The 27957-nt window shown below is 42.0% G+C and overlaps 6 protein-coding genes and 1 non-coding gene across 7 annotated transcripts; 4 read left to right on the top strand and 3 right to left on the bottom strand.

The window, feature by feature from the left end:
- The first annotated feature begins 1215 nt into the window (after nucleotides 1–1215).
- Nucleotides 1216–1728, top strand: LOC120296008 (ATP synthase subunit alpha, chloroplastic-like). Its single transcript, XM_039317652.1, has one exon. It carries the CDS (start codon nucleotides 1216–1218, stop codon nucleotides 1726–1728), a length of 513 nt encoding a protein of 170 aa, XP_039173586.1.
- Nucleotides 1729–3329: 1601 nt separating this feature from the next.
- On the top strand, nucleotides 3330–3401 carry TRNAN-GUU. Its single transcript has one exon. It is a non-coding gene; the product is annotated as a tRNA-Asn (tRNA).
- Nucleotides 3402–7909: 4508 nt separating this feature from the next.
- LOC104455279 (early nodulin-like protein 1) lies at nucleotides 7910–9126 on the bottom strand. The gene is made up of 3 exons (XM_018877168.2): nucleotides 8875–9126; nucleotides 8207–8235; nucleotides 7910–8138 (listed from the first exon to the last, which is right to left on the bottom strand). The coding sequence occupies exons 1-3, from the start codon at nucleotides 9124–9126 to the stop codon at nucleotides 7910–7912; spliced, it is 510 nt and encodes a 169-aa protein (XP_018732713.2).
- Nucleotides 9127–11018: 1892 nt separating this feature from the next.
- On the bottom strand, nucleotides 11019–13096 carry LOC104453126 (cytochrome P450 78A6). The gene is given in 4 exon segments (XM_010067642.3): nucleotides 11019–11876; nucleotides 12028–12230; nucleotides 12233–12391; nucleotides 12394–13096. Coding segments are annotated over 4 exon segments (1632 nt in total). The 5' UTR covers nucleotides 13028–13096; the 3' UTR covers nucleotides 11019–11240.
- A 4766-nt stretch (nucleotides 13097–17862) lies between these two features.
- On the top strand, nucleotides 17863–18531 carry LOC120296007 (pentatricopeptide repeat-containing protein At4g21065-like). The gene has a single exon (XM_039317651.1). The coding sequence runs from the start codon at nucleotides 17863–17865 to the stop codon at nucleotides 18529–18531; it is 669 nt and encodes a 222-aa protein (XP_039173585.1).
- A 334-nt stretch (nucleotides 18532–18865) lies between these two features.
- On the top strand, nucleotides 18866–19709 carry LOC120296006 (pentatricopeptide repeat-containing protein At1g08070, chloroplastic-like). The gene is made up of 2 exons (XM_039317650.1): nucleotides 18866–19318; nucleotides 19422–19709. The coding sequence occupies exons 1-2, from the start codon at nucleotides 18866–18868 to the stop codon at nucleotides 19707–19709; spliced, it is 741 nt and encodes a 246-aa protein (XP_039173584.1).
- Nucleotides 19439–21121, bottom strand: LOC120295368. The gene is made up of 2 exons (XM_039316427.1): nucleotides 20464–21121; nucleotides 19439–20374 (listed from the first exon to the last, which is right to left on the bottom strand). Exons 1-2 carry the CDS (start codon nucleotides 20990–20992, stop codon nucleotides 20367–20369), a joined length of 537 nt encoding a protein of 178 aa, XP_039172361.1. The 5' UTR covers nucleotides 20993–21121; the 3' UTR covers nucleotides 19439–20366.
- Between the last annotated feature and the right edge of the window lie 6836 nt (nucleotides 21122–27957).

Here is a 27957-nt window from a genome sequence, read left to right as displayed (position 1 = left end):
ATCTCTCCGCCGACCAGGATAAAAGATCCCATTGAAGCGGCTAATCCCATGCATATTGTATGCACATCAGGTTGAACAAATTGCATAGTATCATAAATAGCTACTTTGGGGATTACCCATCCGCCAGGAGAGTTTATATATAAATACGGATCCTTGTTATCATTCTCTATAGTAAGATATACCATAAGACCAATAAGTTGATTCGAAATCTCGCTATCAACCTCTTGGCCTAAAAAAGGTAATCTTTCTCGATAAAGTCGGTTGATTAGGATAAAATTTATATCCCTTAAGAGCCGTACATGCATCTTTTGATGCATACAGTTCAACAAAAATTGCGAAAAAAAAGAATCAATGTGTAAATTCCAGACCTCTTTCCTTCTTTTTTTGTTCATAGTAGGGCCCTTTTCTAATCTAATTTTTGAATTTCTTAATGAAGCGGCTTTTTTTTTCTTCCATTTTTCAAGAAAGATGAGTTTTGGTTTTGTCCCCTTTCCCTCCACAAAAAATCCATTAAACTTATGAAATAAACTTCTCATTGATGTATTGTTTCATCGAGATCTAATCCAAATCACGATGTCATTTTCTTGTTCCTGAATGGGCCTTTTTTCAATTCTTTTAGGTTTATGCTTTACTTGAGTAAAAAAATCTGCCCAATTTTTATTTGGACATATAGGACAAATGACACTAATACTACGTCTTTTTTTCTACGACTTACTTTTTTTTTTTTTTTCAATTCAATTCATGTCTTCTGCCAATGCCAAATATTCGACGTATTTATATATTACTTGCTTGATTAAAAGTTTAAGACTACTCTTATATATATATATATATATATAAGATTTTATGATCTATAATATAAGTAGTAGTAATCATAAATATATTACCAATTGGGTTATTTCGAAACGGAGTTTGAATACTTCATTTTATTGGTCCAACCAATCCAACCATAAATTATTCTATAGACTTTTCTAATTGATAATAGAAATTTGAATACCCTCCAAAACAAAAAAAAGGATATAATTTCACTTGATTTCACTTCACGCTCCAATTTTTTGATAATTCAAAATCTTTTTTGGGTGAAACAGAGGATATCTCGATCGGGGAGAGAACGGGGAAATCCCATATGACCCGATATATTTGACAAGTCGCACTATACCGGTACCTCTATTGTAGGCATTATTTTTTTTTCGTACAAAAAAGAATTAAGAAATACTCATGGTAACCATTAGAGCCGACGAAATTAGTAATATTATCCGTGAACGTATTGAGCAATATAATAGAGAAGTAAAGATTGTAAATACCGATACCGTACTGCAAGTAGGCGACGGCATTGCTCGTATTTATGGTCTTGATGAAGTAATGGCAGGTGAATTAGTAGAATTTGAAGAGGGTACAATAGGGATTGCTCTGAATTTGGAATCAAATAATGTTGGTGTTGTATTAATGGGTGACGGTTTGATGATACAAGAGGGAAGTTCTGTAAAGGCAACGGGAAGAATTGCTCAGATACCGGTGAGTGAGGCTTATTTGGGTCGTGTTATAAATGCCTTGGCCAAACCTATTGATGGTCGAGGTGAAATTTACACTTCTGAATCTCGATTAATTGAATCTCCTGCTCCGGGTATTATTTCGAGACGTTCCGTATATGAGCCTCTTCAAACTGGACTTATTGCTATTGATTCGATGATCCCTATAGGACGTGGTCAACGCAGGGATTCTATAAAATGACATTGTAGAAAGCAATACTCTAACCACTGAGTTAAGTAGGTCATTTATCATCACAAAGAGAAACAAAAAGAACTCATCCCATCGATGAATTATAAATCCAATATTACTTCTAAGCAATACCAATCAAACTGGGAGATATGTGGTTGAATAATGTAATATTTATCTTGACAAGAAATTATCTACATAATATGATAAAATATGTATCATAAACACAAGGGCTATAGCTCACTTAGGTAGAGCACCTCGTTTACATGTGCGCCAATGTTTTTCAGAGGAGTCCATCACATCATGTAATCAAAAGAATTTATCTTATTGAGAAACCCATGTCTTACTCCATAAGTTTTAGGGAACAAAACAAGAGAACAATAGCCTGACAAAAGGTTCTCGGTTCGATTCGCGTGCCCATTTCAGTTAAGCACTAAATAGAACCTATCCTTGATTTGAGATATTGATAAGGTGAATACCTAGTATATTCAATGCTATGCTTATAATGAGTATAAGGACGTCCAAAAATTCTCTTTTCTCCCTATGAACTTTAGGGTGTTTGAAGTTTCATATTTGGTTCTTTAAGCAGGGCCGATAAAGACTCCATTTAACTTAGGTTAATCTCGGCAAAAAGCAGACCTACGTCAAGATAACCCTTCTTTGAAACACGTTGGTAGTGCTCCTGAGTCAAAACCAAAATAATGAATCAGAGCACATGGAGCCATCTCCTTATTGGTAAGAAAAAAGATGGCAGACTAACTGATATTTCGATCAGTTAATGAAAGAGCCCAATGCAAAAAAAAAAAGGCATGTTGGGTCTTTGAACTAGACTACTTAACAGGGGGATTCACCACAAATACTAGCGTGGCTCATTATTGCCGAGATAATGGTCTACTTCTCCATATCCATCGTGCAATGCATGCAGTTATTGAGTTCCCTGGGATTGGCTTTGGGCCTTTCTTGCGCAACTTAGGTGGAAGGCGAAGAAGGCCTCCTTCCGGGGGGGCCCTAGCCATTAGTGAGATACCACTCTAGAAGAGCTAGAATTCTAACCTTATGTCAGGACCTATGAGCCAAGGGACAATCTCAGGTAGACAATTTCTATGGGGCGTAAGCCTCCCAAAAGGTAACGGAAATGGGGCGTTTGTTAATTTCCTAGCTTGTTGTGAGATAAAGATACTTCTATCTCATCTGAAGAAGGAGTGAATCAATGAAAGTGGAAGAACTGGAGTTTAACCCCTTTTTCCGGGCAGACCAATCACTTCCCGAAAGGATCCTTACTTCGTATTAATTCTATTTCTTTTTATTTTATTTATTTTCATTTCATTCAAAAATTGTAATTTTTCTTCTTATTTTCGGTTTTAATAGAAATAGAAAGATATAGACTAGAAACGACATCTCTTATGTCAATGGACACCAAAGTGATATTAAATGAATGGAATTGTGATATGGATGGAATATAATGAAATAGAGCCACTTTGAGGTTCCCTATGAAATGAGGCATGTAACGAAGCCACTATGAAGATGTTCCGGGAGTTACGAATGAAACTTCGAGCTCATATTGGTTATGAGTTGAGAACAGGAATTGAACTCTATGAGATCGGATCTCCTGTTGTTCCTCAGTAGCTCAGTGGTAGAGCGGTCGGCTGTTAACTGACTAGTTGTAGGTTCGAATCCTACTTGGGGAGATTTGATTCATTTGGAATTAAAGTCAATTCGAATTAAAGAATTTAGAATGAAAGGGTTCGTTAACCGTTAAGAGTAGGGAACCCGTTCCACCGACATACGTAAGGCTTTAGCTAGTACCCTAAAGTGTATATCATGATTTTTCTGTCTATCAATAACTGCATGCATTGTACGATGGATGTGAAGAAGTAGACCATTATCTCGGCAATAATGAGCCAAGCTAGTATTTGTAGTGAATCCCCCAGTTAAGTAGTCATGCATTACAATAGGAACTCCCAATTCTCTGGCAAATACAGCCCTTTTGATCATTTCTTTGCATGTACCTATAGTAGCATTCAAGTAATGCCCTTTACTTGTGTGGATAAGGCCTATGTTATAGAGTATATAGCTTCGATCATAGGGATCAATTTCTAGTCGCATAGCTTCATAATAATTCTGTAAAGCACCCCGTAGGAACTACGAGATCACCCCCAAGGACACCTTCGGCATCCAGGGGTTGCGGACTGACCATAGAATCCTGTTCAATAAGTGGAACGCATTAGCTATCCGCTCTTACATTGAGCAGTAAGGGTTGGAGAAGGGCAATCACTCATTCTTAAAACCAACATTCTTAAGACCAAAGAGTCGGGCGGAAAATGGGGGAAAGCTCTCCGTTCTCGGACCGCCCGGATCCCACGAGTGAATAGAAAGTTGGATCTACATTGGATCTCACCTGAATCGCCCAATCTATCCTCTTGAGGAGAGGTTTGGTTTCAAACCCGGTTCGAACAGAAGAAGTATGCCATGCTAATGTGCCTTGGATGATCCACATCTCAGGGTAAAGGTTTGGTTTCAAACCCGGTTTGAATAGGAGAAGTACGCCATGCTAATGTGCCTTGGATGATCCACATCTCAGGGTTAGGCGTTGATGAGCACAATGAACTATCCAGTACAACCTACATGGACGAATTCGTTAGGTCGAATAATTGAATAGCATAGGTAGAAATATCAGTATTTCATTAATTTAAAAGGAAAAGTTCATACCATTTTTATTTATATATATTTTTAGAATTATTTTCTTTTTTTTTATATATAATATAATTTCTATATATTTATTTTTATTATTTTTTTATTTTTTTTATTAAATAAAATAGTAATAGAAAATATTTATTGGGGTAGGTATTATATAAATTAAATGGGCCAAGCAGGAATTTTAGGAAAAAGATCTTTTAGATCTCTTTCCTTTTTTTTTACCATTCCTAAAATCGAAATATCATAATCTTTTTCCTATTCCTGTAGATCGTATATACCTTATTTGTCTATTTTTATCTTGCCTAAGTAGATTATCTTGAGTTACACATACATTACCTTGGGCTAAACTAAAAAACGACTATTTTGAAAACGAGTCAATGATGACCCTCCATGGATTCACCTATATAAGCCGCAGCTAAAGTTGCAAAAATAAGAGCTTGAATACCACTTGTTCCCCCCTTCTTTCTTACCATGGCAAGTCTTTGTGAAATAATTCCGATGAGAAGAAAAACAAATTTGGGTTGCCTATTATGAAGACAACAGTCCCATATTTGAAAAGAAGAAGCAAGTCGAATAGTTTATACTAGCGATGGAGCCGTGCCTTCAGCATAATGAGAATAGTAATATATTCAATTATCTCAATCTAACTTTTTTAGGATTAAAAGTTGTATCATGAATAAACTTTTATGACAGTAGCACCATCAATTTTGCAAACCCAACACCGCGCCTAGGGCTCCTTTTTTATTTTATTTTATTCTTTACCGAAAAGGAGTTAGTTAGAGGAGGAGTTGGCATCGATCTATTTCATAGGCGGACCGGCCCTAGGGGCTTAACAAGAAGGAAAAACTAATCGTCTGGGAAAAATTAAGAAAGCAACTGATTTCTAACAAAAACAATTCGCCAAAATAAGGGTGAAAACAATTAGTTAAAGTAGATAGAGTGCTCTCTCAGACAATCTATAAGATAGGTCTGCATCTTAGGCATTCAATTCGATTCCAAAATTAGAATTCAGAATGCATACATGTATCCATGACAACCTGTGTAAATAGGGCTTTACACGGACCATATAAGTAAGAATTTCAGCCATGAGTTCTCGCAAAATCAATCGTACAATCACTGTCTCGAAGAAGAAAGTGAAGATCCGCTGGGCTTGCTCTTCAAATTCTTGTTCAATTCTTGATTGCCAACCGTGACGTGATGACCATCTTTTCTTGTGCTGTGCTCTGTAATCTTCCCCTGCACAACTGACCCTCTTTGAATTGTTGTTAGAGAAACAACCCCATAAGCTCCAGAGGAGACTCATATTGATGTTGACAGTAATAATGAAGGTGTGAGGGTTAAATTTAGCCGATTTTCAAGGACTACTTAAGAGATCTCTCTAGATTGAAGTAGTGACCTTTCGTGCAAGCTCTTAGTAAATATTCTTCAGAAGCAATGTGAGAATTTTCCTCACTCCACGTTTGCATTGATGTCTAGTGAGCACACTTGAACGAAGCCACCATGAGTTCGATCACTTGGATTTCTTGGCCGCTGATAAAAAGCCTGTGGGCCGTGTGGGGGATTCAGTTCTTGGTCGCTGTTGGCCTTGTCTGCGAGATTGTTTTGGCGATGTTAGGAAGCCATCGGAAATACAAGATGCAGATTCCACTCAAACAAGGTGGCCATACAAGCCGACGATCTCATAATCCGATTAATTAAATTAGGATTAACATCAAAATCAAGTAAAATATTACCTAATTATGAATCAGGTAAACTAAATTCAATCACTAACAAAATGCCTCCCACGTGTCAAAAAATCACTCGCCCAAAGCAAATAATCAAAGCTCCCTGCAAGACAAAGTTTGTGGGCGAAATTTTAGAATTTTGCTTCAATCAAAAGTTTATTTCTTTGGTCAAAAAACAAAAATGTTATTTCATATCGACTCCTATCAAATCTCATGACTCTACAATGCTTTAATCTATGGTTTCCATGAGATTCCACAACTTATCAACTCCAAAATCAAATTTTACGATTCAAATTTCACATAATTTGATTTTTACTCTAACTTAGAAAATTACTCCGACTAGATGAATGGATGGCTTGAATTTTTATTGGGCATTGTGAGACAATGCTAATCTAGCTTGGTAAGGTCTCCGTGCCATTTATGCGCAAAACCCTCTTTTGTCTTTTCCTTTTTTCTTTATTTCTCTTTCTATTTCGGTGTGCTATGTGTTATAATATGAGTAGGGGTGTGCATGATCCAGGCGGGCGGTTCCTGACCTAGAACCGGGAATTGCCCGCTAAGGACTGGTTCCGAAAAATTGGAACCGGGATCCACCCGTTTGTTGCATGGATCCACCCAGGAACAGGATCGCCGGTTCGGTCCGGTTCCTGGATGGATCCATTGAACCAATCTTGACGCGAAACAATTTTGGTTTTCAATATAAAACGGTCGGGTCTATGAGTTGGGAAGGAGGGGAGGAGGTCTATGGTCGGGTTTTCAACATAGAACGGTCGCGAAACAATTTTCCGCGGTTGTGGCGGGTGGCAGCCGACGCAAGGGGGTGAATAGCAACGGTGGAGGAGCAGCGGCGGCGGCGTCGATGCTCGGGGAGGAATCGAAATGGCGATAGGATTAGGAGGAATCGAGGAAGAGACAAAGAGAGAGAGAACCGAAGACGAATGGAGTGAGGGGATGAGATCTAATCTAAGGTTTTTTTTATTATTTTTTTTTTAATATTAAAAAGGTTCCGGTCCAGTTCGGGTGGGCGGATCCGCCCATGGAACCGGGAACCGGACCGGGTATGCACCGGTTCCGAAAAATTGGAACCGGGAACCGGACCAGTTCCCTCAAGAACCGCCAGTTCCGGGCGGTTCCGGTCTGGTTCCGGGCGGTCTGGGCGGTTCCCGGGTATTTTGCACACCCCTAAATATGAGCCGGGACGTCCACTTTTCTCCTTTTGTTGACTAGTCAACCTTTATTTTTCCCTTTTATTGGTTGTCAACCCTTTTTTCACTTTTTGACCAATCAAATTCTACGCGAGAATAGTTTCTTCATGACCCGATCGAACTGCCAATACTTTGGAAAATAGTGAATTGACGTGGATTCAAAACATCATGTAGACTACTTATACCTGAAAAATGCTTTGTCTAATAACAAGTTGCATTAATTTGATTGGCGGACCACGTGTTCTATACTATTTTTGAATTGGAGTGAGAGAATTTGCGCCTCTTTTACACAGCTTTTGTAATGCGAATGGCCCCCTAGTGTTCTGCGCAACGGCCCTCGTTGCATTAGCAAGGAGAGACCTTAACATGTCTTAATTAAATCCACTCAAGTCCATAAGGCATCCAAGCGGAGTTTATGTAAACTCGCATCCCTCTCACTCCTCTTCCCAGCCACCTCTCCGACAATGGCATCCTCTCCTTTCATTCCCTCCTTCCTCTTCGGCTTCATCTTGGCCTCTGCCATCTCCTCAGCCATGGCCACGGCCAAACCCACCGCACATGTATTCCCCATCAAGAAAGATAACTCCACCAACTGCTACTACGCCACCCTCCAGTTGGGGACTCCCACCCACTGCCATGAATGCCGTCCTCGTCCTCGACCTCGCAGGCCAGTTCATGTGGCTCGACTGCAGCAGCTACAAGTCCTCCTCCTTCCGCCACATCCCTTGCAACTCCTCTAGGTGTGACATCACCGGCAGCGGTGGCTGTGTCGACTGCTCCTACGTCCCCGGCGGACCACCTGCACCAACAGCACTTGCGGTGTCATCTTGGTGAAATCTTTCTCGGACATGATGACGTCCCGCGGACTTGGCGAGGACGTCCTGGCCTTGCACTCCCTGAAATGGAACAAGCACACGTCCAAGAGTAAATTCGTAAGTCGAATATCTTCTTTCGTTTACTTTTTCCTTTCAAGGTGTTGGCCAAACGCTAAACACAATAAATGATTGTTCGTAAAATTCTAAATGCAAGTGAACGTGTCGAACAAGTAATATAATGATAAGAAAGAGTATCATCCCAATGAGATCGAGTATCATCCCAATGAGATTAATGATTAATAAACTAATTAAATACGGTAGAACTACAAAAAAAAGTCATAAACCTATTACAATTGTACCAATTCAGTCATAAACTTTTTTTTTGCCAATTTAGTCATAAATCTTTTATAATTGTGTCAATTCAATCCATCCAGCCAAAATTGGCTGACCGGCGCGACGTGAACACCAGCCGTCGACAAACGCTAAAGTGGCATTTTTTAAATTTATTTTTATTTTTTCGAATTTTAAATTTTCTTTTCTTTTCTTTTTCCCATCTTTTTCTTCCCTAGCCGGAGGCGAGGGTTGGCAAGGTCAGCCTCGTCAGCCACTGGCAAGGGTGAGGCCCAGCTAGATCCGGCGAGCTTGGCCCTCGCCAAGGCTTGGCGAGGTCAAGCCTCGCCAGATCCGGTAGGGCCTCATCCAACCAAGGCGAGGATCGACCTTGCTAGCCATCGGTGGGATGTCAGCCAGCACACTAGGGCCGTCAGCGGACGATGGGGCGTCGACGGAGCCGTTCGCGTTGAGCACGGAGATCTGGAGCTTCTGCTTCTTCTCGCAGTGGCCCGAGGACCCGCTAGTGAAGTAGAACACGTCGGGGGAGGTGACGTTGAAGAGGGAGTTGCCGTCATCCATGAATAGGATCGAATCCATGACGTTGTAGGCGTCGAATGCTCCCCGCATGACCTGGACCATTGAGTCATTGGCTGGGCGAGGCCCTACCGAGATCTAGCAAGGCTCGACCTCGCCCGGCCTTGGCGAGGGCCGAGCTTGCCGGATCTAGCGGGGCCCCGCCCTCTCCCCCGGTTGGCAAAGGCGAGCCTCGCCAATCCTCGCTGGCCCTCACCTCAAACTAGCACCGGCCGACCGGGGAAAGAAGAAGATGGAAAAAAAAAAATTCAAAAATTAAAAATATATATATATATATATATATATATATATTACAAAATTTGAAAATAAAAAAAATAAAAATATTTTTAAAATGCCACGTCGCATTCGCTGGACAGCCATCATCCACATCGGTGTCGGCTAGCCAATTTTGGTGGATGGACCGAATTGGCACAATTATAAAATGTTTAGGACTAAATTGGCAAAAAAAAAAAAAAAAAAAGTTTTTGACTAAATTAGAACAATTGCAATACGTTTAGGACTTTTTTGGTAATTCTCCCAATTAAATACTAAAATAGATTAATTCTAAAATTTATCTAACATATCAAAATATAATTTAGAATAAATTAAAAAAAATTGGAGACTAAATGTAATAAATCAATAAGATAAATATGTTAGAGCATCCGATTTCATCATAACCACTTTGTATATGAATTTCAAATTGTTATGGGTATAAGAATGATATCAAACGGGTGACAGCAGAATTTCCTAATCTATTTACTATTCTATCTCTAGGTATAGTAAACCTACTCAGTTTATTAATCCACTTTATCTCTGTATGAATTAATATAAATATAAGTGCATTAAAAATTATGAAATCCCGAAAGAGGTGCCTTGGTCGGAATTACGAAATCACCAACCTGTTGAAATTCAGTTTAGTATCAAACCTTAACATAACCCGATCTTTTAAGATTGACCATACTTATTTGATATACAAAAAAAAAAGAAAAAAAAGAACTGTCATTCCTTTGCCACATTGGAAAATAGGATCCAGTAACAAATAGGCCAATGTAGGAACAGAGCTATAGCTAACTGGTTTTTTTTACTGTAGAGATACTCCTTTGTATATCTTTCATGATTCAAGCCGAAAATCTCTCTCTCTCTCGCTCTCTCTCTCTCAAAACCACATTGCTCTCATTGTGAGACGGTGATTATTAACATGTAATGATAAATGCTAGTCATATTTTTTCTATATCAATGTTTTTATTTTTTTCTTTTTATGACCCGAGGAACCCGCGCACCTGTCCAACATGGATAGCGTAAAAGGCCTGTGGTAACGCAGGACCTCAGGGGCAACACGTGCTAGCCACCACACATGTGCCACCGGATAAGTCACCTTGCGACGCCCGGGAATCAAACTCCTCCCCTTGCGATAGGGGGAGAAGCTCGCCGCCAGCAGCGCCACCCAGGTGGGTGGTATTCTATATCAATGTTTTCTCCTAATAAATACCCTCAAGTGAACTTGTCGCTTGAAGATATATATGTGTAATTTATAGTAATAGGCCGTGCGTGTTTTCAATTGAATGAGAATGATTGAATACATTGGATGTCTTAATGAGCTGGGGCGGCAACGATAAGGACATAAATAAAGCGCTATCACAATAATGTGTGATCAATACATAATACATATAATAGAGGAGAAGTATACTATCAGTGACATAAATTGTATATTGGTGGGTTGCACTCATTCAAGAACTCAAATTCAATCACACATTCATTATGTCTCAAATCAATGATATGGGGTGCCAATCTGTCTTATTAAAGTATATATGGCTTAGTGAATCGAATTGGGTCCTTCGAACTAGGTAAGTGATCATATGCAAAGAAGCTTGTATTAGTTTGAGCGGTATGTACACCGGCTAAAACGTTGGAAACCAACACGATAATGTATATCTCCGACAAGGTCGAGCTATCAAATTGAAAAGAAGAAAACCCCTTGCAACTCCAAGACAAAGACCCCCAAGAAAAGCTGAAAACGAGAGGGGCTTTAAAGCCAGACCCACGGTCCATGATCTAAGCCCTACTCTTGTCCTGGCCGTTGGCTTTATCTTTCCCCTTTGAAAAGAAAAGCTTTATTTGACAGATAATTGTCTTTTCTTTTAGTTTATAATAATGCTTTTTAAGATGATTGGGTTTCCATCTCAGCTTGACGTCTGCGAAGGCACGCGCCTGGGCCGGAGTGTGACGGCGAGAGGGTTGGCCATCTCGCAAGAAAGCTTGAGATACTCCGACAAGTCAACTTTGTCCTCACTCACCGCCGCCCTCCAATCATACTCCTCCAGCATCGCTGCCACCCAATACGTGACAGTCGTCAGCCCCAGCATCTTGCCGGGGCAGGCCCTCCTCCCCGACCCGAACGGCGCCAGCCGGAGGTCCGAGCCGAGCACCGAGAACTCCGCCCCTTCTTCGCCCAGGAACCTGTCGGGCCTGAACCGGAGTGGGTCGGGCCAGACACTGGGGTCCCTGCAGATGGCCCACATGTTGACCATAGCCGTGGTTCCTGCTGGCACGTGATGACCGTCCACGGTCGTGTCAGTGATGGCCAATCTTGCCCAGGACAGCAGTGGGCCCGGCGGGTGGAGCCTCAGCACTTCCTTCACTACGGCCTGGAGATAAGGCAGGTCCCGTATGTCCGATTCGTTGACCTCCCTTGACCTTCCCACCACCCGGTCCAGCTCCTCCTGGACCCTCCCTTGAACTTCCAGATGGACCACCATCCTCGCTAGGATCCACTCCATCAGCACCGCCACCGTGTCCGTCCCTCGAAATATCATCTCCTGCGATTTTTTTCCATTCATATGTTACTCCCAAATTTTGGTACCGACCTCCTCATGAAAAACGTCAATTGTAGACGAGTGCCCATGATTGAAAACTCTGAAAGTTCTAAGTATACTCTGCAAAGAAAGTTGTTAAAAACTCGGTGCTTACCCACAGAACGGCGATGATATCGGAGTCAGGCAGTTTATCAGAACCCTGAAGCGAGAGCAGAACGTCCACAAAGTCCTGGTGGTCGGCGGCCGGTTGAGCTCGATGCTCTGCGATGATTCGGCTAACAAAGCGGTTGACTTTGGGCACCAGCCTAGAGCACCTGAATTTGATCTTCTGAGGGTCCAGCTCTGCCATCCAGGGAGATGATCGGACCAATTCAGCGTGCCTAATAACTCGTACCCTTCGTCCACCAGCCCCGTCAGCTCTTCCACTTCAGGGCTCGTGCGGCTCAAGTCGTAGGATTGTCCGAACACACGGCTCATCATGTGGTTCAGTGAGGCTCGCTTCAGCACTTGGCGAACTGTGAAGGGTTGCTCGCGGGGGAAGCGAACAGAGCCGCGGACATCTGAGAAGCGACAGTGCGCCGCTGAGACTCGAAAGCCTTGATTTTGTTCGGGCAAAAAAGGTGAGTAGTGGCAATTCTCCGGAGGGTTCGCCAGTAGACGTCGTGGGGAGAGAAGCCAATTGCCCTGTTGAACATGAGCCTGTAAGCAGACTCTTTCACAGGGCGATCAGCAAACACGGAGCTGTTGAGGATTTCTCTAGCGACTTCAGGGTTACATGTCACGATGACCCGACTATCGCCCAGGCTGAAGGCCATCAGGCGCTTAGCCTCGAAGGCTTCAGCAGCAGCGGCAACCCGGTGATGAGCCAAGTGGAGCATGAGGCTCATGCTTCCGAAAAGAGGCAATCCCCTGGGACCGGGGATCGTGTGGGATGAAGAAAGAGAAGAGGAGGATGGAGAGAGGAAGAGTGCCTTGCGCCAGAAATATTTGCCCCAGGCAGGGCCACCAGGGTAAGACCAGTGGAGGAGGGTGATGGCAAGCCAAGTTAAACCCAGCAAGAGGAGGGACCAGGCAATGTTATCATGGGTGAAGGCTCTGCATTTGGAAGCGATGGCGAAGAGCCAGGGGCTTTCGAACTCTGAACTCATGGTCATGCTTGGTTTGGAATGAGGTTTTGAGGTAATTGAATGTGTTGGTTGGGGGCTGGTATTTATTGGGCAGAGCACGGGACGACCCCTGCGTAAATTAATGGAATTTAAGTTAGAAGAAAAGGAAGGTTAAAAGAAGAGCGAGTGAGGTCCTCGGCATGACCTTAAACTGCAGCGCTCTGGGAGGGACAACCCCGATAACAAGGCCCCCGCGCACGGGTCGCTGCGTGCCCCCCTCTTTGGGGACCCTGAGGGCTATTCCTGGTTTACCGGGAAGAAAAACAACGGTTAGGAGCAAAGTCCTGGCTCCCGTAAAACACATTAAGAACCAGGCAATAGGACCTTAGCAGGTCCTTAAACTACTCCGTCTGGTCGGAAACAGCCCACGGACGTAAAATGTGGGCAATGTTAATCGCGGGGGACCGTCCTAGCATATTAGGCTGGGTACAGGAAAATGAAGAGCGAGTGTATGTATGTAAGCAATCATATTCGTATAAGACTAATCATTGCGCATTTTTATTCACTGTCTTAATTTTAAAAAAAAAAAAAACACTGGAGAGAGAGAGAGAGAGAGAGAGAGAGAGAGAGAGAGAGCAGCGCCGTCACGAGGGCATGGCATGAGTTTAGTGTGAAAAAATCTTCTTCCTATCACCTGGGGGGATTTCTATATCCTACTATTATCTCAAAAAAATTTCACTGCTGGTTGTCGGGGCATTTGTCTCCCAAATCTAGCCACTAGGGAACCCCGCTGGTTATAATAGATCGTATCTATACATTTTCCAAACCAGTGAGAATTAGATACTAAATCCGGGAGTCATATGTGTACGCGTATACGAAAAAACGACGAGTCCGATGAGAACCTCAAACAGCTAAGCAGGATCTCAGAGTCAGAGATATCTCTTGTGTTGGAATTGGTTTCCATCTACTTCCAGGTTAAGAACGTTATTGGTCCGGGAGTCATATGTGCACACGTATCCGAAAAAACCGGCGAGTCCGATGAGAACCTCGAACGGCTAAGCAGGATCTCAGAGTCAGAGGTATCTCTTGTGCTGGAATTGGTTCCCATCTATTTTCTGGTTAAGAACGTTATTGGTTGAGAGGAGAAAAAATGCTACTGGTTTAGTGCTGATATGAAAGACGTATGCTCTGATTTAGTGCAGCGGAACTACTCGTCCTTTCGATTCATTGGCAGCTCGGGCCCCAGCCGCCAACCCCTCCCCCCGCCCCCCAAAAATCAAACATCAGCAATGACTCCTTTTAATTATTCCCGAGAACTTTCCACGGGAGACGAAAGTGACGCCCGAAATTGTTTTTTCACCAGCTCCTTCGAACATAAGAGAGGGGAGTTTTTTTAAGCGCCTAGGGTACAGGACATTTCTCGGTAATGATCCTGCACTTGTGTCTATTGACTCATTGCTTCACAACAAAAGCAGCCAGAGTTTCCCCATTTTCCAGGAATGGTCGGGGAAGGTTAATGACCCTTATAATACAGACTCTGTTTTGCTTTTAGCTTGATGGAAACAGAGGAAGCAAAGTCCTACAAGAGTCTTCTTTTTCCAGGAAAAGTCGAGGGAAGAGAAGCCCAACTTGAATTCTTTCTAATTCAACTCGACAGTCTGTTGATCATCGTTTAAGCTATGACCAAATCCTAAGCGGGAGCTCGCCATATGTTTCGAAGTAGCAACTCGGTTTTGGGTATCTCTATTATTGTCTTTCTTCAGGTTATGTGCGTGATACCCGCACCAGGAGCATATATTCGACTGTTCGGGCTCACTCCATATATTCCAAAGCGTGGGTAATCAGATCTAGGCACTGATGGCCGTTGCCTTGGAGGGATGCAGATGGCAAGATGACTTACGGTCAAGAGACCTTGCCATTTCTGATGGGCCATCCATGACTTTGGAATCATATCATATGCGGTCAAGATGGAGTCATATTTCCTTTGGTGTCAAAAGTTTCTGTTGGATCACTTAAATACCAAATTGAAGAAAAAACGATCACTTTGGTGCCACCAGCAAAAGATTCCGGCCAAAATGATTACGTGGCTTTAAAAAAAAAAAAATCGACAAGGCCTTTAAATGACGTTGTTTTCGGTCCTCCTTAAGAAAACGACGTCATTTTGCTGTCCTACATGGATGGCATCACAAAAACGACACCGTTTAACTCATTTGGGGATTGAAATTAGGGTTTTTTCCGATCATCGTCGCTCGGCCGTCGTCACTCGGCCTCCGCCGTCGTTGGGCCACCGTCGCTCGCTTAGCCGCCATTGCTCGACGCTGTTCGGACGCCTTCGACGGCACATGAGGGAGCACTAGCCCCAGTCGCCAGAGCCTAGGTACTAGAAGACGCAAGCCAGGCACTCGTCGGGGAGATCGAAGATGGAGAGGGAGACATCAATGGCGGCGCACTCGTCGGTGGCCTCCTCGAGCATCGGCTAGATCATAGCCTTCAACTTGGCCGCCGAGTGGCTGTCGTCAAGGTTGGGGTTGGGGTTGGGGTCGGGGTCAAAGTTGCAGCCGCCGAGTGGCCATCATCGGGGTTGGGGTCGGAGCCACGATCGCCAACGGCCATCGCCGAGGTCAGGGTTGGGGTCGGAGTCGCGGCTGCCGAGTGGCCATTGTCGCGATCGGGTCGGGGTCGGGGTCGGGGTCAAGGTTGGGGTCGGAGCCGCGGCTGCCAAGTGGCCATTGTCGCGATTGGGGTCGGGGTCGGGGTCGGGCTCAAGGTTGGGGTCGGAGCTGCGGCTATCGAGTGGCCATCGTCGGGGGTCGGGGTCGGGGTCAGAGCCACGGTCGCTGAGCGCGGGGGCTGTTGAGGACAACGACTGGCTGAAGATTTAGGGTTTTGAATTAGATGAGACACCAAATGGCGTCATTTTGGTGTTAGGATGCTGATTGTACTCTCCGACAAGCCACATCAGCTTCAAAAATTAATAAAAAAGTGTCACGTTAAATTTCCAACCAACCATATCGAAGTTGACACCAAAGTGAGCGTTTTTCAAACTTTTTGACACTTAAAGTGATCCGACAGAAAATTTTGGCACCAAAGTGAGCGCCATACACAACTTATGGCATTGATAGTGTACTTATCCCCATATAATAGAGATAGGAAAATACGTGGCAACCCAACATAAACAATAACAATCTTAGGTGACATCTCGTAATCAACAAACATGGTAATAAATTCTAATAAAAAATATCATGAGGCACCCCATGGATCAATGGTACTAAAATCTTCAGGGGCTTGTGGCTGGAGGTGGGGTGAGGAAAGGAATAGAGGGGATCTTAGGGAGGGAAGTAGGGATGCTTGGCATTGGTGGCAAGCTAGTCGGCACAGTTGGCAGGCTCGGAAGCGGCGGCAAAGTAGTCTTGGGCAACGTTGGCTGGGTGGCGGGAAGCGTTGGTAGTGTGGGCTGGGGCAAGGTTGTTGGGATGGCAGGCATGGGTGGCATGGCGACCTTAGGCAATGTTGGCATGGTGGGCATGGGTGGCATGGTGACCTTAGGCAATGTGGGCATGGCAAGCAATGGAGGTAGCGACCCCGGTTTCGGTAAAGTTGGTATGGTGGGAAGAGTTGGTATGGATGGCATGGTTGCTTGTAGCAGATGACGAGCTCCGAAGCTCATGTTCATGCTAGAGAAAATTAGGGTGATGAAGAGTACAAAGCTCTTCGAGGGAGAAGCCATATCGGGAAGTGGGCAATAGATCTTATGTTGTGATAGGCTCGAGGACTTGAAATTGGTGAGCTGAGAGGAAGGGGGATTGGAGTTTATATAGCAAGAAATGTTGGGTAGAATTAGGGCTATCAAGATAGGTTGGTGACTTCCCTTTTGCTTTCGTTGGGAAAGAATAGAAAGATGATGTCTTGATTGGTTCTTTAGTTAGTTCGCCTCCTCACGTCAATGTTCCACCGGCATAACCAAAGGTCAAGCCTGCTTATTGCTGTTTGAACTGCCACAAGACACTGTGTCCATGAAGTCAAAGCTTCGTTCGAATATCTGTCTTAATGAAGTATTTCGGATTTAATTTTGGTGAATAAATAAGTAAATAACTTGCTTCCTAATAAGTAGGGTGATTATTACGGTATCAACTCCCTTATTGATTCTCGAACATATGGTGCTTTGGGCTTACTTTTGAAGATTATGAATCCTAATATTTGACTCTTGTTACCTTCTATCTGTCCTTTTTCTTCTGGCAGTAACTTTAGATTTGTTGAATTACCGCTTTTTATAGGGACAGGCATGGGATGTGGATTCCTTGTACCTGGAACCTATTTATTAGAACATGTTTATAATATTTTGGAATTTAGAACCTACTTTACATATTCTAAAGTCTAGAGCTTATCCTATCACAAGTTCCAGAATCTATTCAGATTCAATTTATATTATTAATTGAACATTTAATGATCGCTACTTACTATTCTAATTCATAAAGGCACATGAAAAGTATAAACATTAATAAAGTAAAAGTCTCAATCATAAAACAAAAATTCAAATTACTGCTTTCAGATTATACACTTATCATCAAACGGTATAGAATATCATAAAATTGCGTGAAGATATGAATCAAGGAAAACATTAAAACTTGTTTTAGGTCCTAGATTTCAAATTCTAACTTCTTCCAACAAAAAACGAACGGTTCCTCCTTGTTGGAAATGTGAAACCTCTCCTACATACTTTGAATCTGGAACCTAATTTTCACCGGTCTGATTTTAATTTTAGGTTGGAGTATCAATCTTATAACCATGTTCGCCCTTACTTCGATGTCCCCTCGTCAGACACCAAATCTCGTAACCCATTTCTAGTTCCGACTCAAAGATGCGAACTTTAACTAGTCTCCGACATGTTTTCTGGGATTCCGAAGTCTCCAGCCAACCTCGTACCTAAAAGCTACCGCTCACTTCACTCTGCAGCAGCAGCAGCAGAAGCTCGACTCGTGCGTGCTTCCGATCTTTCCACTCTCTTGCAAGGCCGCGTTCCCCGCCCTCATCTCCTTCAAATCCACGGCCGGGTCTTCAGGCTCAACGCCCAGCAGGACAATCTGGTGGCGACCCGTCTCATCGGCCAATACCCATCTCACGTCGCGTTCAGAGTTTTCGAACATCTGAAGAGCCCCAACGTCTTCCCCTTCAACGCCATCATAAGGGTCTTCGCCGAGGAGGGCTTGTTCCCAGAGGCTTGGTCCCTGTTCAGAGCCTTGACGCAGCGCCGGCTCTCGCCTAATGACTTCACCTTCTCGTTCCTTCTCAAGGCGTGCTTTCGATGCGCGAGCGTCGGTCAAGCGGGTCAGATTCATACCCACGTGCTCAAAGCTGGTTTTTGTGAGGATCCTGTCGTGTGTAACGGCCTTCTCTCTGTTTATGCCAAGTCCGTTATGGATGTCGTTTCCGCGCGTAAGCTGTTTGATGAAAGTCCCCAGAGGAATTCGGTCTCTTGGAGTTCTTTGATTTCTGGTTATGCTCAGTCGGGTCGGGCTGAAGACGCGTTGCGACTTTTTGTTGACATTGTCTAGGAGAATTTGAGGCTTGAAGATGAAATCCTCGTGAGCGTCTTATCGGCTTGTTCTACTATTCAGGTCGCCCATTTAGAAAGATGGGTTAATATTCTGTCGAAATTTGTTGAAGATGTGAATCTTGATGATATTAAACGTGATTCAATCAATATTGTTCTTATACATTTGTATGGAAAATTGGCAAGAATAGATAAGTGTAGGGAAAGATTCAATGAAATAACTAATCATGGAGTTGGAAGATTGCTTCCTTGGAATCTCATGTTGTCCTATGGAGGCCCTGCATATTTTCCACCAAATGATAGAGGATAGCAACCGAAAGCCTAATGAAGTTACGATGGTTAGTGTCCTTTCTGCTAGTTCTCAGGTTGGTGATTTGGATCTTGGCAAATGGGTTCACAATTATTTGAGGTCAGAAGGCAGCAAAGGCATTCTTCAATCAAACAAAATTCTGGCAACTGCATTGATAGACATGTATTGTAAGTGCGGGAGGCTGGAGGGGGCTAAAGAAGTTTTTGATCAGATGATATGCAAAGATATTGTCTCGTTCAATGCTATGATCATGGGCCTTGCAATGAATGGTGAAGGAGAAGAGGCATTGTGGCTATTTTCCAGCATCCAAGATTTAGGTCTGCATCCTGATTCTAGCACATTTCTTGCAGCTTTATGTGCATGCAGCCACTCAGGTTTGTTGGAGGAGGGACAGAGGATCTTTTCAGAGATGCAGATGAGAATTTCAGTCTCTCCCAGTTTGGAACACTATGCCTCTTATATTGATCTCCTTTCACGTGTGGGTCATATTGAAGAAGCCTTAGAAGTTGTTGCCTCTATGCCTTTTGAACCTAATAACTTTGTGTGGGGAGCTTTGCTTGGGGTTGCCTGCTCCATGCTAGGGAGAACTAGCTCAGCATGTATCGAAAAAGCTTGTGCAGGTCGACCCTGAAAACTCTGCTGGTTATGTGATGTTGGCAAATGCATTTGCAGCTGACAGGCAATGGGATGATGTCTCGGTTCTGAGGTGGGTCATGAGGGAAAGGGGGGTCAAGAAGCAGCCAGGGCATAGCTGGATCCAAATAGATGGTATTGTGCATGAATTTCTTGTGGGGTCGCCAGGGCATCCACAAATGGGGATGATATATGAAATTTTAGGCACATTAGAGAAAGCAATGAAGGTTCCTTAGACTTGAGCTGTATTTTTAAGACAGTACAACTGTACAAGTCATTTCATTTTGAGGGACATCTATTGCTTTGAACAGACTTACCTTCACATCCTTTTGATGAACCCCTTTTCATCACTACCCTTATTTTATGACTCTGCAGTGTGAGAGCTGGAGCATTGACTCATTTATAAATAGGGAAGCTAAACTGTCATCTGAAAAGAAACTAAAAGGCAAGGACTTTTCTTGTCCAGCTTGGGTATTTTTCCGTTGCTGATGAAGCATTGTGAAGCTTTGCCGTGAAAAATGGGCCTTTTCCTTTCTTCCCTCTTCCATAGTGTCCTTTAACCGAATCTCTAAAAACTTACAGGGGAATGACATGGGCTTTCCCATTCAATCAGAGATATGGCTAACTTTGAGGAAATGGACTGGAATGGTATGTTTTGTACTCAAATACTCCACACATGGTATGCCAGGAAAAATATTCACATATGCGCAAGGTGACCGTAGTATTTGGACGATGTGCAAAAAAGTTGAACAAAAGGAGTCTGTGAAGGATAAGAACGACGCTGAGGGAGATTTTCGTAGAACATAAGGTACGTGGCACCTTGATCGGATTATTATTGTGGGGAGAAGACTTCACGAGATCCTGAAAGAGGTGCCTTGGTCGGAACTACGAAATCACCAACCTGATGAAATTCAGTTTAGTGTCAAGCCTTAACATAACTCGAGACAGCAATACATACGATCAAAGCCAACTTTTAGCTGGAGAAATCACCAGTAAAGCAGCCGATGGTAGCCTTCACCACGATCTTGGCCAGGATCAAGTAAATCTTCTTCCGGCGGCTTCCATGATGATGCAAAAACGCCGGAGCAGTCCTGGTCTGGCGATCCGGCGCTGGCTCTTGCAACGCGCACTTCAGATGGACGTCAACGGGGCACCCCTTGCAGTGGCTGGTGTACCGCCAGGAATCACACACCTGCTGACAGACCGCACATTTACGTGGCTCGCCACACCTGAGTGTGAGGAGTGGGTGGAGGTGCATGGCGTACTCCACCGTCACCGGCAGGTCCGTGCACAGCGGGTGGATGTCGAACCCGCACGGCTCGCACCTGTAGTAGAGGCCGCAAACCTCCTTGCGGCAGAGGTCGCAGACCCTACCGAGGGACAGGTAGACGAGATCGAGCGTGGCTCGGGTGGAGGTGGGAGGAGAGAGTGAGAGGGCACATGGCGCAGCGTTCGTGGAGGTTGAAGTTGCAGCCGGAGCAACGGTAACGCCTTCCTTGGCCGAGGGCGTTGCAACCATCGCACTCGAACTCCCGGTTGATGTAGATCTCAAGGAGAGGGTGGGGATGAAAGCAGTGGTTCAACGTCCTGGAAGCTTGCGGTGGAATCGCTTGAGCTTGAGGGGTCGTCGATGCCGCCATTCTCTCTCTCTCTCTCTCTCTCTCTCTTCCCACCGAGAAAATATGGCCTGCAGCCTGTGTCTCTTAAATAGATATAGTTTCGACGTGTGCTCAAAGAATCCAAAAGAAGAAGGTAAAGGGGCTACCCCATAATTAATCAAATCGCGCCACCCAGCTTAAACCGACCCTACAAATTCTCCCTCCTTCTCTCCCTCTCTCTCCAAAGAGAGATGGGCAAGAGGACTTGTGAATGTCTTTAAAGTGATGAACAAATGTTTGTTGTTTCGCATTTAGGAAAGCATGTACGTAAATTCGTGTGCAAAGTTTTGATTTGATGTCTTTGGAGCTTTGTGTTACCCCATCGCTCGTGCACTCATCATCACTCTCCTCCCCTCTTTTGCAACTTAGGCTTGGCAAAACTGGCGACATGCGGGGAAGGGATTCATCATTTCACTAGATTTTGTGAAGATGGATGATGACATGTGAGAATCCCCCTTTTCTGGCTGGTAAAATCTACTGTGACTTGCCTTTATACTCGGGGTTCTAGTAATTTTTCCAAAATCAATCTTCCATCATCTCGTTTCTACGAGCTTTGTTTCCGAATATACTAGGCACTCGTTTCTCGTCTTTCCTTTGGTAAATACTCCATTTAGCAAACAAGTGAGAGAATGTGTGTGAATGTCAATGATCGGAAGCCGGATTACGCCAATAGATTATAACTTAGTTGCATGTAAACGAGTAATTTCTTCATAAGATTTCGAGATATGTGAAAGTATGGGGAAAATCTTATTGAATCTCTGCAAGGATGGAATTGTATCTTTCTTCAACCCAATTTGTTGAATTTTCTTCAAAGTGTGCTCAAAGAAAAAATTAACCCACTTGAGAGAAACATCTTGTCATTCTCAAACCTTCATTGAAGAGCAGGCTCGTGCTCTTGTTACATCCTGTCTTCTCAATTTGTGACATCGGATCATGCCTTTGAACAAGGCAGTACTCATCTTCAAGATGCAACCTTCGCTGCCCCAATCTAAATATCATCTGCATATGGACCCCCTAATTTTATTTACTCCATTAATGCCTCGTTCCCTTTCATTGGTGCTTTCTGCTTTTCGCTATGTTTGGAAGCTTAGAGAAAGGGTGGGGAAGGAAATTTTGAGGGGAAAATTCTAATTTTTCCTCACTCTCCCTCTCACAAAAATTTCGAAATCTCTCTTAATTTTCATACGAATTTTCGTCACCCTCCCCTTCCCTTGAGGCTATCTAACATCAATATATTCGGATTAGTTTTGGCCAGTGTAATAGAGTCTCTAAGGCATTATGTGAATTTATATCATCTCTATTTTTCCAACTATCATTCCCACGCCTCTAAAGAACCATTATGTTGAAAAGGGGAAAAGTGTTAGAAAAATCGTAAACCTATTACATTGATGTTAATTTAGTCCTAAACTTTGACAAAAATAAATAAATAAATTTAGTCATAAACTTTTTAGTTGTGCCAATTTAATTCTAAACATTTTGACTTAGTACCAATTTAGTCATTTTGATTTATGTTGGCCAAATATTGATGACGTGGATGCCGGTTGGCCTACATGGCACTCCCGGTGTTGACATGAATAATTTTTAATATATGCTATTTTATTTTTTATTTTTATTTTTTCTGATTTTTTCCCAATTCACTACTAAGTTCAATTTATTTTGAATTAAAATTTTCATTTTGTCCAATGTCAAAAAAAAAAAAATTATGACTAAACAACGTGTAAAGAAGTTGTCGTTCATGCAACAGAATTATATTGAAAGAATAGTTAGATTCCTATATTTCAAAACGTGAATATATATAATCTTCTGATGCTAGTTATGGTAATTATACCTGTTTTTTTTTTTTTTTTATCAACAATGAACAAAATCAAAGGGTTTGGACTCATACATGCTTAGCAGAGAAATAACTAATATTATGAGAAATTTATCCTCTTTTTTCCTCCCCTTTTCTTTTTTTCTTTTATATTGCGTTTTTTTTTTTTTTTTTTTATGACTAGTTATATCTATTTTCCTTGTACTTCAATGCTTTCATAAGTGCAATTCCATCATCGATCTGGTGGGATTTTGTGGATGAGATCTTGGTAACACTTTACACTTCCATAAAAGCCTAAGAGTTGTCCGGTCCAACCCATTTGCCAACCCTAACTCCTTTCTTTTTACCTATTGAGAAGTGAGGATCACGCTCACACTCATCTTCTAGATTATCAATGACAACCCCCTTCCAAAACCACTTAAACTATCTTAATCATAGGTTACTTTCTCTAATTTTTAAATAATCTCTTTTATGTGCAAGAATTGAACTCATTATTCTTTTGGGAAAAAAGAAACTCTCACTCCCTCCCTACTTTCTCCCACTCATTTTAAGTTCTCTCTTCATGCTAGTTCCGGATGACAAGTAGGATGACGTTTACAGGAGAAGTTTGAAAGAAGTATAGGTTTGTTGTTTAGTGAAAGAAGTATAGGCTTTTTGTTTAGTGATGGTTGTCAAGGACACTATACAAGTAGGATGACGTTTACAAGAGAAGTTCGAAAGAAGTATAGGTTTGTTGTTTAGTGATGGTTGTCAATAACACTATACAAGTAGGACGACGTTTCCAGGAGAAGTTTGAAAGAAGTATAGGTTTGTTGGTTAGTAATGGTTGTCGATAACACTATACAAGAGTACTTGCTTGTCCCTACTTCCATTGTTTCCACCGGAGAGATTTTTTAAGATGTTTACGGACCACAATGCATCTGTAAAAAATGCAAATATTTAAGTATATACATATTACAAAACAGATTATTAACCTGGGATACGTGCACTACAAGTTAAATTTCAATTATCCTATTAAATGAATAACCAAAAATTCAATCAATTAGAGGACGAAGTTGCATAGAGAAGAGAAGGCCATCGCATTCTTGCTATTGTCTTGCTTGTGTGACAAAGCAAATGCCTGTTGGTGGTCGAGGAAATTGCAGTCGAGGACTCTTGAGTGCTACCAAGAGAACCCGACAATCATTGGCAGATCCTTCCTACCTAGCATATACGAAAGTAAATTTTATATCAAACGAACAAGCACATAGTAGTAGTCCATTTCTTGCCTCTAAATGGAATCTGTTGCAATATAGGGACAGATGCATTAACATGGGTGCCATCAATACCCTATGATTTTATAAAAGTATAGCGTTACACAATATTATCAGCTACATATATTTTAATAATGTAAAATTGATATAAAAATCATACCTTGAAGTAACGTCTACGATTAGGATCGATATGAATCTCCTCTAGAACAATATCAAAGGAAGGCGACCTGATAATCTCTTTTGATAATTTGAGAAATGCTTTTAATATTACAGTAAAATATTTACTGATTGTTTCTCTCGAACGTTGAAATATCTCACATAAATCTCTATTGGAGTTTTTGTGACCAACCATAGATAAGAAAATCTCAACTTATTCGTCTACCCTTACATATCAACTATTTTTCAGCCAGCCTCTTGCCCTCATTAGCTCACATAGGTTAAGAAAAGCATGTCTCTCTAACCAGAACGCTTCATATATCCTATATGAATGTCCATAAACAATTTGTCTTACCCATTCGGGTCTTGATAATTTACTGTCCCTAATAGGTTCTTTCATGTGCACAAACATGTTTAAAGTAATAAGACCTAACCATGCTATCATCATGTTAATATCAAACTCATCCAATTACCGTTCAACTGCTACTACCTCTCCATTAGACACACTATTTGATCCATCTTCCATAGCACATATGTCATCACACAAATACAAGAACATCAATACAGATATATGTAAAAAAAAAAAAAAAACAATAGAAATCAATAACGTAAGTAATAGAGTGAAAGCAAACTAAATATAAAAATTCAACACAATCCATCATATCAAAACTACCACACAAATGCAAAAGTCTCAACGTCAATATCTTGAACAACAAAATAACAACCAACAACATAAGTCACATAGTCAAATGAAACTCCATGCAATCCACGATACATTTCCTAACATCTACTAAAGACATTGTAGAAGTCCATATCTTCTTTCAGTTGGGGATTTGACAAAAGCCTCCATTCACATGGCACTAACGCAAGCTCGTTCCATTGCTTTGTTGTAAAGATTATGCTCTAATGTAGGCATGGCAACTAGGATATCAATCACAGTAGATATGGAGAATGGGTCTACAAGTGGTGATGTTACTTGTGAGTTGACAAAACCACTCACAAATTGACTAGCCTTAGTTTTGATCATCTCTTGTATGGCTTTGCAAGTGCTAGCAACACCAAATGAGAGACTCCTCATTCTCCTCTTACTATTTGGAGTTTTATCCATCCTATGTTTGTCATAAACTGGAGTAGGAGTTTTGTCAAACATAAGAACTCCCTCACCAATATGGTGTTCACTTAAGTCATGTCGTCCATCGTCTGCATCATCACCACCAATGCCAAGTTCGTCTAACATCACCAAATCTTCGACATTCCTGATAGGTGAGGTGGGTTCTCTTTGTTCTTCCCCCATTTGTTGTTGCAACTCTATTCTGGCTCGATTCTCTCTTGAGTCTTGCTTTCAATTGTCCTCTCTTAGAGACTAGTTAGTTTTACCCTAATAATTCAACCCCGTATGAGAAGAACCGTTGATTTATACAATTGATCATCGTGCTTGGTTAAAAAGCCAGTGGCTCGAAATTACCGTGCGCTGGATTATGACTGAACGCCTTTAAGTCAGAATTCGGCTAGAAGTGATGCATGCGCTCATCACAAGATTGTCGACCTACAGTAGGGGACTTGTTCCCCATGGGCACGTGTTGTTGGTGAAGCCCTCGCAATGGATGAACCACGTGGGCCGCCTTAAAGCACAATTCCTATTGAGCGACGAGTATAATCTTTTGCAGACGACTTAAATACGCGACGGGGTATTGTAAGTGGTGGCCTTGTGCCACGATTCACTGAAATTCAGCCATTGTCGCTTCAATTTATCCCTCCTCCCTCTTGGAGAAAACCCTTTTATTTTTTTGAAGCCGACAAAACATTTACATCAATTTAGTCTGAAGACTTCAAGACTCAAGTGTTAAAGTCTAAAGACCGCCAGACTCAAGACTCAAAGTCTACTCTCACTGACAGTTTCCAAATGAAGAAAGAAGACTTATCCAAATGACGGATTATCTTCAAAAATTCGATTCGTATGGATTTGGAAGACCTTATGACCTTATGGCTGGATACAACATCCACATGATTGGTTATTCTTATTAGAATATACTCCGATTTGAAGATCATTTGAAAGACGAGCAAACTTGGAAGGTTCTACTTATGGGGATAAGTATACTAATGGTGCCATAAGTTGTGTATGACGCTCACTTTAGTGCCAAAAGTTTCCGCCGGATCACTTAAGTGCCAAAAATTTTAAAAAATGCTTACTTTGGTGCCAACTCAAATATGGTTGGTCGGAAATCAGACGTGGCATTTTTTTTATTAATATTTGAAGCCGACGTGGATCGTTGGAGAATACAATCAGCATGCAAACAACAAAACGACACCGTTTAGCATCTTTTCCTCCAAATAAGAAACCCTAAATCCCCAAATTCGAGTAGAATCGGAAATTGAAAACCTTAAATCCCCAATTCAATCAATTAGTGCATACTTCGATTTTCTCTCAAAGTTATCAGCTCGCTCTTGCGAATGGAGGGCAGAAGCTTCAGCAGCGGCTCACATTCCTATAAAAAAAAGTGAATTAGATGGTGAATGTTACTGTTATTGTGGGTTATCGAGTCCGAGAAGAACATCTGGGACTCGGTTGAATCCCGAGAGAAGATTCCATGGGTGCGGCGGATATAGAGAAGGCTCGAAGTGCAAATATTTCAAATGGGTTGATAGGAAATTCTTTGATCGAGCGACAAAGGGGATCCTGGAGTTACTTGAAGGCCGAAATAAACCTCCACCTGCGTTAATGGACGAGTTGGAGGATGTCGATTCAATGCAAGCTCAAATGAAGGGTTTAACATCTCTGGTCAACCATTTGAAGAGGGAGGTTTCAAGGCTGAAAATTGAAAGAAACTTTTATTGAGTGTTGTGTAGTTTATTCAAATGTGAAGTTAAGTAATGAGAAGAAGTTTGTATGTCTACTATAGTCGAAATTTGTATGTCTACCATTTTTGTATGAAGCAGAAGGTTTTGTTGTAATCCATGATAGAAATGTAAGGTTGGAGTTGGAATGCATTAATTGTAAGTACTTCAGAAATGCAATGTTTGCTTGCTGCATTATTTATTTGCCCTTCTGATTTGTGTTAAGAGAACTATACAAAGTACTAGTAATGTCAAGAACAGAGCAAGGAAAGAAAATGTCGAGAATAGAGGAAGGAAAGAAGCTGACGAAAATGAAGAAAGCAACAATAGAGATTATAGCACGTGTAGCATGTTTACATTGAGGAATCAGTATTCAATTTTAAGCGAGTAAAGTCAAACTTTCGGTTTTCGTTTTCAGTTAGTTAGTTGGTTTTCATTATGTTGTTATCCTCCAAATTGATATAAAAACTGATGAGCCAAGAGTAAACAAGTAGAAAAGTTCTTTGATGCAAGCAAGCTCTCATTGAATAATAATACATTTTTTCTCTCTGCATCGTTTTTCATTTTTCTCCCTCTCATTTCCATTTTCTATTATGTTCATCAAATCTCTTCAAGCTGGTTTGTTGGTTTGCTGCAACTGCAAACTATGCTGAAATGGAAGGTTGGAGCTAGAATGCATTAGTTCTGAGTACCTTTTATTGTTTAGTTGTGTATTGGCAATGTTTGTTTTGGTTAGTTTTTGTTTCAAATAGAATGGTTGCTGCATTTTTAT

This window comes from Eucalyptus grandis, chromosome 7 (genome assembly GCF_016545825.1).
Source record: "Eucalyptus grandis isolate ANBG69807.140 chromosome 7, ASM1654582v1, whole genome shotgun sequence".
Classification (NCBI taxonomy): Eukaryota; Viridiplantae; Streptophyta; class Magnoliopsida; order Myrtales; family Myrtaceae; genus Eucalyptus; species Eucalyptus grandis.
The sequence above is the reverse complement of the archived record's forward strand: the minus strand, read 5'-3'. Positions and strand labels throughout refer to the sequence as shown.

Bases quoted from the DNA above. Each gene is read 5' to 3' on its own strand.
- LOC120296008 (XM_039317652.1), top strand. From the start codon at position 1,216: ATGGTAACCATTAGAGCCGACGAAATTAGTAATATTATCCGTGAACGT.
- LOC104455279 (XM_018877168.2), bottom strand. From the start codon at position 9,126: ATGGTCCAGGTCATGCGGGGAGCATTCGACGCCTACAACGTCATGGAT. The intron at 8,236-8,874 runs GTCGATCCTCGC...GTTCCATTTCAG, and splicing joins TCCCACCGATGGCTAGCAAG to GGAGTGCAAGGCCAGGACGT. The intron at 8,139-8,206 runs GTCCGCGGGACG...CTGTTGGTGCAG, and splicing joins GGCCAGGACGTCCTCGCCAA to GTGGTCCGCCGGGGACGTAG.
- LOC120296007 (XM_039317651.1), top strand. From the start codon at position 17,863: ATGTTTTCTGGGATTCCGAAGTCTCCAGCCAACCTCGTACCTAAAAGC.
- LOC120296006 (XM_039317650.1), top strand. From the start codon at position 18,866: ATGGTTAGTGTCCTTTCTGCTAGTTCTCAGGTTGGTGATTTGGATCTT. The intron at 19,319-19,421 runs GTGGGTCATATT...GCTCCATGCTAG, and splicing joins ATATTGATCTCCTTTCACGT to GGAGAACTAGCTCAGCATGT.
- LOC120295368 (XM_039316427.1), bottom strand. From the start codon at position 20,992: ATGGTTGCAACGCCCTCGGCCAAGGAAGGCGTTACCGTTGCTCCGGCT.